The sequence below is a fragment of the Thermobia domestica genome, chromosome 1 (genome assembly GCF_964235325.1).
Source record: "Thermobia domestica chromosome 1, izTheDome1.hap1.1, whole genome shotgun sequence".
In the NCBI taxonomy this organism is placed as follows: Eukaryota; Metazoa; Arthropoda; class Insecta; order Zygentoma; family Lepismatidae; genus Thermobia; species Thermobia domestica.
In genome coordinates this window covers 340,860,176-340,871,555 of record NC_137454.1, presented here as the reverse complement: position 1 = coordinate 340,871,555, position 11,380 = coordinate 340,860,176, and the positions used below count along the sequence as shown (strand labels likewise).

General features: G+C 36.1%; 1 protein-coding gene across 2 annotated transcripts in view; it reads right to left on the bottom strand.

The window, feature by feature from the left end:
* LOC145663675 (protein Son-like) overlaps positions 1-11,380 on the bottom strand; it is a 33,920-nt gene that overhangs the window by 5,340 nt on the left and 17,200 nt on the right. The window contains exons 4-6 of one of the 2 annotated variants that reach the window (XM_081729781.1): positions 8,545-8,660; positions 4,057-4,214; positions 1-2,825 (exon numbers count right to left, since the gene is read on the bottom strand). The exon at positions 1-2,825 is cut by the window's left edge and continues 1,992 nt beyond it. In XM_081729781.1, the coding sequence (XP_081585907.1) occupies positions 4,089-4,214; positions 8,545-8,660 (242 nt within the window). In that variant the 3' untranslated portion in view covers positions 1-2,825; positions 4,057-4,088. The remainder of the gene's footprint in view (positions 2,826-4,056; positions 4,215-8,544; positions 8,661-11,380) is intronic. The other variant, XM_081729773.1, reaches the window with a different exon arrangement.

Sequence of the window (11,380 nt, the reverse complement as noted above, 5' to 3'; positions counted from 1 at the left end):
ACATTCAATCAAGTCATTTTGTATATCACTTGATGTTCCTTTAAAACAGAGTCAGACTCTAAATGCTCTCTCATAAGTTGCTCTTCTTGTGCTAACCATTCCAGCAACTCCAAATAATTCCCCTTGTTATCAGATTCAACGTTCTCAACATGACCTCTAAAAAATAATTCCTGCTTACCAAGAAAGCAAACAACTTGAATTAAACGGCCTAAGTTCTTCTATTGGTAGCGACCTTTTCATTATGTTTTAGTATCTGTAGGCGAATAGCTTCGGACACAGTACACTCAATTCTTTGCGTTCGGCCTAGTAAATAAAAGCTATCACTGTTCTTTATGTGTTTTTCAGACCTTTGATGTTTCGTTGCTTTACGTGTGAAATTTTTCAAGGAGATAATTCCTTCTTTTGTCCATTCTGCTTCACCACCGAATATAAGACAATAAAAACAATACATTCTATTGTTGTATCCAGTCAGCCATATTTTTCGTACCAATGCATGCAGAACTTTCTTACCTTCTTACCGTCTGTTTGTTCTATTTTCAATATTAGCGTTGGTCTTTGTTCTGTAATAATACATTTATTTTCATAAGAACACTGAGATAAGGGATTTTTTTATTATGAAATCTATTAGGTTCATATTCTCCGACCATTCAGGCATTTTTCTCGTTCACTTTTGCAAATGTAATAAACAAAATAAAAAGCCACTCACAAAAACACAAAAACACCCACACTTCCACTCAATTATAATACACACCATGTGCTCTTGCTCTCGAATCAAAGTCGAAGACAGTCGAAAGAGCACTCTGGACACATACGTAAAACAAAAGTCAACAAGTGCTGAGGCCGGCCACCTTTGCAGGTTATCTTCTGCTTCTGCTGCGTTCGTCTCGGTTGCCACTTGCAGGTTATCAGTAGCACGTTTTCTCGCGCGTTTTCCTCAGCAGCTTGGCGGCCCTTAGACACTGGTTGCGGAGTCTTACAGCAGTGGTGCTAACCACGATTTCTTTATCTTACAATAAAATATTTTTCGTCAACTTATCTAACATTCTGTGACAAGAAATAAGAATTGTAATTTCTGAAAGTAAATGGGTAGGCCGGGCCTCAGGACCTCTTACCACCCTTCGCCACTGGTTATGAATTCTTTGGAAAATGTCTATAATAGCTGAGTAATCCTATCGACAGAAGTTTCTGATAGAAATATGTTTGTAACTGCTGGATTAACTGAAAATTCATTTTCAAACTGCGTAATTGCTTTTTGTGCTAAATATGTGTACTTGTTCGTTATGAAGAGTTCTAAAACGTTTGGGACAGATGAAGGCTTTCGTGTCCGCAACAGGGAAGGTTTTCTCTCCTAATAATATATATATTTTTACCACTACTAAAGAGTGTCTTTCCGCCCATTTTCTTCTCTTTTAGGTCCAATATCAGGAAAGGCTGAAGCACGGATCTTATTATTTTAAGTAAGAAGTCCATATATCAAATTTCATGTCTTCCAACTGAACTTCCAAAAAGCTTTCGTTAATGGTACCTTACGTAATATATCCTATGCCCTGTTCAAATTTCAAGTTTCTAGTTTAAGCAGTTTGGCCCAGGCATTGATCAATCAGTCAGTTACTTCGCTCCCAGCACTTCTTTTATGCATAGTTGGTGAATAGAAAGCGGGTCATTCAGCAGCAAGAAAATACAAAACATGGTACTCCTCGAACAACAGATACAAGTTCTTGAAACTTAAGGAAATTCTTCCGATGCCACAGCCAAATATAGCCCGGATCTCGCACCCTCGGATTATGACTAGTTCTAATTCATGGCTTACTTCTCGTCCTTGCGATGCTTCAATAACAAACAAGGAAGTAAAAGCTACAGTGGTACATTTCTTCTTCTCGAAGAACAGAACTGGTATCGTGGCCTTAAACGTGGCTTCAGATGGTGCGGTGCTGCGCGATTGCCTCTACCTTGAATGCAAAGTAGTTTTCGGTATATCTTGACTCATGAAACAAGCAAGAATGAAATATTACAAAAATTTTGATTTATGCTAGAATTATTTCATGTATATTATTTTATCAATCTCATTTTACACCAAATGATTATTTTTTTTTTCTGCGGTATGTTGGAGATTCAAGAGTGCACATCACTGAAAAGTTTATGGACTTCTGTAACAAAGTGTGGATCTTGCAACGTAAAACCATAAAATAAAGTACAGCAGGGTAAGATTCAGGACATTACCACCAGTGGGCATAAGAAGTGAGTACAATACGAAATATCACAAAAGGAATGCCACTATTCATTCTTAGAAGCCAGCAACACATCAGAGAGAAAAGCTGCAGTAAAATGGTTATTTTAAGGAGCTAGACTATATTTTGTTAATAACAATAAAATACAAATTATTTTCTACAAAACGTTACAATATACATATATATTAGTTACAAGATAGACTCATGTACTTATCAAGAATCTAAGATTCAAGTTCAAGAAGAGCCAAGCCAAATTTTCTGTTTCGTCTGCAGAATGCATCTTCCATCATAACAACAATGAACGAAGGACATTCATCCTGAAGTCGATATCGCACGTCGATAATAAAATCAACAGAATTTTATGTAGCTTCAAGCATCTGACTGGTGAATATTGTAACTTCACACTTTGTTGCAAGTTTCGAATGAACTTGAGTGCCAGCTGGTTCTTTTTTCCTATTGTCACCTTTTCCAAAACTTCCTTATATCAGAATTCGATGCATCATTTTCCACTGAGCTAAGATATCCCTGAGTCCATTAATACTCCAAGTCTGGCCAACTCCACCTGTTCCAGCGAAGTAAGCCGTCTCCACGTCACAGCTAAGAGGACAGAGAACCAACATTATGTTAATCACCTAGAAAAGCCACAAACTTCAGGTGACGAAGTAAATTTGTCATCCAAATGAATTCGAGGATTCCGACAACACCCCATCTTACGTCAAAAGGTGTTGTACATATGAAGGGTAAGGGGGGAAAAAACAAGGATTGTCCATGTATGTGCTTTAACGGGTGCTTTGCCCTATCTGTTGGTGACTCTTGGTACTATTTGACTGTATATGCCATGCATGAGTAGACGTTGAAATGTACATGTAAAAGAGGGCGAAAGATTTCATAACCCTATTCTTTGTACGCGGTTTTCAATATTAAAACGCCGTTTTCTCGAAAATGCAGTTTTGTGACATTCCTTCTTTTTTCCCCTTACCCTTCATAGTAAAGGAGAACAATCAGAAGTCAACAACAGAGCCGAAGATACTAAAAACTTCAGAAAACTTAGCCATGTATCGTTTCTTGGGATGTAGGCCAGAGTCTACATTGTGACCACGAGAAAAAGTCATCAAGGCTACTTTAATATTCTGCTCTTTGGAGGAGAATGTAACCAGACCTCTTTCAACGACCACAAACATAGGGCTACTTTCCTATCTTATATTTTACCTTACCTTATATTTTCCTATCTTATATTTTACGTGATGGATGACTGGCCCTCTCTAGGATGGTGTGTTTAAATATGTTCCTGTATCGCAGATGAGTGTCGATTATTCCTGATGCGTAGTGGATAATTTACTTGTACTATTATGGTGTATCAATAAAAATGTAAATTGGAAGAAGTTAGGATTTATTTAAGCCTTGTATTATATTATACTTAAGGTGTTTATGCATATGCATCCGAGTTTGGGCAAAGCCTATTTTATATTTGTATTGTATTGTATTACCTAGGACTTGGCTATACACCAAGTTCATGGGTATATATATATATTTCTGGATCATACGTCTGTTTTTATACGTTTTTATTATTTTCGGGCTCTTCCCTAGGATGATGCTCTAAAGAGCTTATCAACATAAGCACTGAATTTATTTGCCTTTACTGTAACATATTTTAAAAAACATTTTTCGTGATATGTTATCAAACATGAAAATAAAATTGTTTTGCCCCATGTTAAAAGTTAACCTTTTCTACTGCAGTTCCCTCTATAGTATTACTTGCTCTTAATACACTTAACAGTTGCAAATATTGCATGCAATTAATCAGCATAAACGACGACTCCTTACTTACATTTACAGTTATTTCATTATAAATACGGAGATTTATCCAGTTGTTGTCTTGGGCATCAATCCTAATGACTGTAAGCACAAAGTGGCTGCTCTTGCTCTGGCTACCTTTTTGCTCGGGCTAACACCTGTTGGTTTGTATTCTCTGCCATTTACAGTCACCTAAAAGAGACAAATACTACAAATATAGATAACATATGGTTATCTCAAAATCTTGTTATCAATTCCGTGATCCACCAACAGTCCTTTCTTATGATCACGTATAAGAATTATCTTAGATATTTATTTCAAAATCTATCTAGTCTTGTATAAACATATATACTGAATATTGTAATATCCTCCACGGTTGTGTTTACAAACACCCAACATGTGCTTCTATGTACAAATATCAACACGTGTGTCTTACTATGGATTGCTATGGCTGCAGACGACAGAGACAACAGCGAAACCACTGGTCACACGACAACGAGAGAACAGAAGCGCCACAGCCTCACCTGGAGCGCCTAATAACCGAGAGGATTCCAAGGAAAGACACTAGTCTGCGACTGGTCACCCCTCCTTTAGCTTGCTCTGGAGGTCTAGGAGATACCTAACCCAAAGCCTCTAGTTTGCTTCGGAACTCCAGGCTTCCCTTCTTCCCCCTTGCTTCGGGGTTCTGTGACTCTTAACCCCCTCACTGCTTGCTTCGGAGTACTGGGGTTCCTAATCCACTCCTAGCTTGCTTTGGTGCTCTACGGAGATCTTGCCTAGGCTGCTCGGGCCTTGGATCACCTCTCTCTACATAGTTTATAGTAGATTTTGGATTTAAAAAAGTGAGAAAAACGATTCCAGACTGTAATTTGTTCTACCTATGCTCTACCCAACACCTGCACAAACAGAATTTTACAATGTCTTACTGATAATCATAATATTGTATTTATTACTGATTAATTTTAAATTTGTAAAATTAAATTATTGTGTACTGTTTACACAAATTGTATGGTTTTATCAATAATATTTTTCATCTATTGCGGGGGAAAAGCGCATGGCTTTTAAAAGTGAACCCAAAGCTTAGTTACAGAAGTCAAAATTTACATAGTCAGAATGTTAGTCGAAACTTACTTTCTGCTTATTTATGAGCTAAAATTAATTTTGTTTTTCTTGAAATTCCACGCTGACTTTTCACCTAGTTGATATTATCAACACGAAATCGTTCGTTCTCAATTCGCTTTCAAGTATCTGGATTCACACATACATCTTAGAGGTCTGATAATTTCCTTGACTAAAAGCTCTTTTTCTAAGATAACAACCTCCTGAACTTCTTCACTTTTTACTGTATGCCAAAGAAAGAAGTTTCGACGCAATTAAGAGAGAATACAAATTATAAAGAATAGGACTAACTACAGTCATTCATTGAATTAGTTTAACTACAGTTATTTAGTGAGACGACATCCACGTTACTCTGTATTTTAAATCAAGACCTAAATATGTCCAGAAAATAGCAGTTTCTTTTTAAATTAAGTACAATCATATCTATAGAAATGAACACCAAACAGACCAAATAGATATATCTTTAAACAGTTAATGGTAGATATGATTGATATAAGACTTACAAATATTATTTCTCGTGGAATTAAACTGCGATTTACACGTATTCCAACTATACACCTCCTCCAACAAATAACATGTAACATCTATTCCAACTAGCGTTTGAGTGGCAATGATACAGATAAACAGTAACTAGGAAACTAAATGCCATTTATTGTGTTGTTGCGGTAAATTAAAATGGGAGAGTACCTTCAGACTTGCTTCACTGCATGTACATACATGGCGCATTTTTTTGAAAATAGACCAAGTTTGTGATGAATGTAACTACAGACCAGAAGGTAATGACTGACTGAATCCTTGTCAAGATTCAGACAAACTTAAGAGGTAAAATTGTGCAACTCAAAGAACTGGAAAAGTTAATGAATTATAGTGTAAAAGTATGTTCTTAAAGATGAAGCAACTGAAACATGAACAGACAAGTGTAGTATATTTATATTTATCAAAATGTAAAAGAACACAGCAAGAGAGTGAATCCGGCAAAGAACATTACATACAATAAGTTCAGTTCATGAAACTAAGAACTTCTAAATTCGATCACAACGCACTTACTTGTCAATTACAGAAATAAATTATTTTTCAGCATCGTCCCTTTTACATCAACACAGTTCAACGATCTTGCAACTTTTGCACACGAAACAGAAACATTTTTCCTGTGTGTTCAAAAAGGTCTCCAGACTCCATGATTTCAGAATCACTAGTACAAGCACAAGGTATGCCTTAAGCTCTGGTAACAAGTAACAGTCCGAGGAACGCAAAGCCTGGAGAACAGAATCTTGGAAGACAAGTTCAAAGCCATATTTAAGTAGTTTCGTCGCTGCAATAGTTGAGATATGAGCAAATGCAAAACCTTCCCTCAACATTCATATCCGCATTTCTTTGACTGCAGATTAGTTTTTCACAAAAAAGCATAATTTTGTCCAGTAAGAGTTAACTTCTAGCCAGAAAACTCATCAATAAAATACCCTTGGAATTACATAAAACAGAAGCCATTACCTTCTCAACAGGCTACCCTTGGCATTTGTGTCAGAGATGAGAGGTGCTTCCACTACATTGTCTGTTGTTTGTATTACGTTTCGAGGTGGAAAGCCCATATTTCATAATAATAATAATCATCATCATTCTGAAACAGCTGCAAATTCTCCCTGGATGATCACAGATATGCTTATTTCTGGTCAATGGATAATAATTTGGGAATACATTGCAATGACACCTTGTTCACTCTGAAGATTGCAGTAAGATAAGAATATACTCAATGCACTCCTGGGAGAGTTATCATTAGTCTTAGTTATTGCCCTGATTGTGAATCGTTGTTTGTTCAATCACTACTTCATGCATTTTACCACAGTTTCGTCCAGCGAAGATGCATAGGTGTTTATTGCGAAGGTAATACTGAAGTCTGCTATAATAACGTTTAATTCTACTACCTCTTTCTTGTCAGTTATGACAGTTTCATCCTTGAGTATAGCCTTCTTCAGAAAATGAAATGAAATTATCTTTCACTTTAACGTCCTACGATTATGCCCTTTAGGCTAAGGAAAATGATGATTAAGGCAAGTCAACGATGATGGAAGGATTGGTGAAATAAGAAAGTGGGGGGAAACAGGAGTACCCCGAGAAAACCCACAGACATGATGTTACCCACCACAAACTCACCTGGCCGGGAATCGAACCAGGGACTCAACGCACTAGTGGTTGTTGGCTCTACCATTAAGCCACCGTGTCCCCCTAGCCTTTTACCATGTCTTCATGAATATATTTTAGGATCATCTATTTCTTACGAAGATATTGCACGATAACTTGAGTCAGAAGTTCCTCCGTAGCAGAGACAGAGATACATCTACTTATCTTCAACGAATTCTTTTAAAGAGGCGAAGCAAGAATTAACTATGTGACTACGACATCTAAAACTGAATGTTAGACATCTAAAACTGAATGTTAGCAATGGTACCAAATAAGTTTAATCCCTCTGCCCGCACCATTTCATGTTCGACCTTTGAACTTTTCAGTTTGCCCTCGTCAAGTTGGGCAACGAAACTCAAACATCTCACCAAAGACCTCATTATGGACTAATACGTGATCATTGCCGCGTTATCAATCTGGCACATGGATCTATCTTCAAAGTACAATGTTGAAGTTGGTAAGTGCATGATCATTGAGAAGTGATGTAGAGAAGCTGACAGTGAGATACAACAACCAGTGAATCTAAAGAATGCTAAGCAACATATCTGTATACTCCTTCAATACGACATTGTATGGTACACATACTAAGTATTTTTGAGGTTTTTTGTTCATCCACTCGGTCAGGAACGAAGTTAAGATAGCCTCATGGAGGACAGTACATTTTGAATCTCTACAGTAATAGATTTGATGCACTTCCGACACTATTTTGAGACAATTTTTAGAACAGAATTTGAAAGGTTAGACTACAGCAGCATGACAGTGAACATCGGCTACGTGAAACTTCCAATAGATGTGTTACAGGAGGCACTTGGATTTTTGTTTTCGGTACAATTCGTGTTAATACTCAGATGTCTATTTCAGCAGCTTTTCCTTGACTTCGGACGTCGTCATTGAATGTAATTCGTTCTTTTTACTGATACATCGCAGCACAGACTTGCTGCTGAGATTACAAACAAACTGACCAGACGTGCGACAATAATGATTTCTATGATGTTTCCATTATGCATCATCATGAATGACAATTCCCAACATATATACTATAACATTACTGCTTCTATCCTTCTTTGTGATATACAGCTACATACAGAAAAGTCACCAAAGAGTATATTGCCCACATAAAACGTGGGACATGTATTTGCAAATGTGTCTCGTTAGCTAATTTTCTATTACGCAAGTGTATATATTCTAAAGAAAATTTAGTCAAATATAACAATAAAACATGTACCTTAACCAAGAAATTCTTCTTATGATCTGGTCCATCCTCATATATCAAATCAAAGTACGGTGGACCCCACTTCTTCTTCAAACAAAATTCCACTAGAGCAGTCACTGGGTGTTTTCCTGCAAACAATTTACAATTGCTTGATGATAGCCAAAATGAGAATAGTACTATTGAATAGTATATATAATCGTTCGTTTATCGGGAGGAAATTCCTATCATATGCTTGTTTAATTAGCCAGTCTGAAGCTTTAAAAACGAAAGAGTTACTGAATAACTTTATAGCAGCTATAAGGTATTGCCGAAATTAATGTTGCAAAATATGTATTTATAAGCAACATCAGTACTCTGAAAAGTGAGGGTAATTATTACGACAGTAGTAAACAAAACTATCATTTGCATCAATTTGAATACATGGTATATTATATTCACTACGAAATGTCCCATATAGAACTCGTACATCTATAATGTAACCAAGTTGTGAATAGTTCTACAACCTTATTGGGTTGATTCATTCAAATTTTGTTATTGAAATGATATTTTCTAGTTGTATATTATTTGTGTGATGGGAGCTCCTAAGTTCACCAATTACGATGCATATTAAAGATTTCGAAATAATTATACATAGGGTTGCCAGACGTCCCAGTTTTCAATGAAAGAATTAACTGTAACGAAGAACGCTTTCGGGACGCCTGTTTGTCCTGGTTTTCGTTCTTCACATTGTAAAAATCAACCTGAAAGAACTAGTATGTCTTAGCTAAAAACGAAAGGTTGCTGTAGCAAATTAATTTTACTAAACAAACAAAAAGTTTGAAAATCACATCCATTCTTTCGTCCTATGGCTTGTTTAGCTTTCAGAGGGGTAAAAAGGATTTCAAAAATATTCAAGAGGGGGCATAAGTTATGGCAATAATTTCTTGAATATCATTTTCAGCGGAAAAGAACGTTTTTCCCGATGACGGGCTTTTACTACTAGTTATTTTACGCTTCAATCGGCAGCGCAACACTGCTTCATGTTGAAATTTTAATAAACAATAGTGGTACCGCTCTCAGTCGCTGCATGCTAACCGCATTTAAACTATCTATTTCGTCCTGTCTGCCGTGTTCTGACGAACAATTTTACAAACAAGCGTTTTATCCTGTCCAGTAGGTGTAGAATGAAGTAAAATTTTCAGTACTTTTCAGGTTAAAATTCCGTAACAACTTAGTCTAGCACAAGAAGTGGCAGTTCAAACATAAAAAGGCAGTGGTGTTATTCTAATTTTTCAAAAACCAGTTTTATATATATATATATATATATATATATATATATATAGGCGCGGATCCAAGGGGAGCTATAGGGGATATAGCCCCCCTTGACGCTCAGGTATACAGTGGATAAAATGGGCTTCAATCCTGCTTTACACTGGATAAGGCAGCAAACTATGGTTTAGCCTCTCCCTTGATCATATCCTGGATCCGCCACTGTATATATATATGATGTCACACCAGGAAAGGACCATATTTTGAGAAGGGTCATGACAAGCAATCGTTCGAGATGTCAATGAAAAGACCACTGTGTTTCGTACACATTGCTTCGAAGGCATGTATCGCCGGAACTAATGAAGATATCAGAGTCATTCAAAAATAGGTGGATAGCACACGCAATAAACATTAGATACGTATTACGTTCATTACACTCACATATCCCAATATTCCGGACAAAAAAGGGAATTCATATTCAAATTTCTGTCTTGCCCATTGAACTGAAACAACTGAAAGTTAGTTGCTTTCACAACAATGTAAGCGAGCGAGAAGAGTACCGAGGTGTTTTCACAAATTTGTTTGGTTTCCTTCTTTCACTTTTGACTAGATTATGTGTGTTGTGTTTATGTCTGGGTATAACAAGCGGTTCTGCAAACTCGAAATAGTTTAACAACCGGTTCTAGCGAACCGGATGAATAGCACCACTGCATAAAGGTATGTCTCTTATTTAATTTTGATACTGGATTTTTTTTTTCAGCCAAACTTTTAGAAAACCTACATAAGACTTTAGAGACTTACTTTTTGTTTATAGTTCTGACTTTACCGTAAATGTATTTTTTTCTTGCTGAATTTGTGTTTCTTTCAGGATAGTGCTTCTGACTCAGGTGATGACGCGACAAAGAGAAAAGTATCTCCCCAATCATAAATGGAAGAGTGTGTCGTAATTCGCGCAATATTTAGGACCTGTTAAACAGAACAATTTGGAGTTTGGAATAAGGGACACCAAGCAGTTCTTATGTTACCTTTCAACATTCTTTATACATCTCTTGTAATGCTTTACTTGTGTTAAGTGTGTGAAGAATGAACTAGAAAATTGTGATTAGTAACCTGGGAAAGACAGGTAATTAATTGATTCTGACCAAATGAGCAAGAACCCTGACCTTATATATAGTCTGAGATTAGTGCCCCGGTTTTTCGTTTACTAAAGCTGGCAACCCTAATTATACATATTCAGTGTTCTTACATTTGAAAATGGTCAGAAAACCGTAAAGTTACCACAAACTCCGTAAATGTAGAATTTAATTAATTTTAATCATTGCACATGTTCTATGCTAATTAATCGAAGCAATTAACTTATTGTAAATATGATTAAATTTACTTATTGAGTACAGAAATATAATTACGCATATATATATATATATATATATATATATATATATATATATATATATATATATATATATATATATATATATTACACTTACTGTAAATCTGTTTTGCTTCATCTAAAAAATCAACATGCTTGACATGATATAATTTGGATCCAATTTTACATATTATAAATAAACGTTAATTTAGAAATTCAGCATGTCGCATC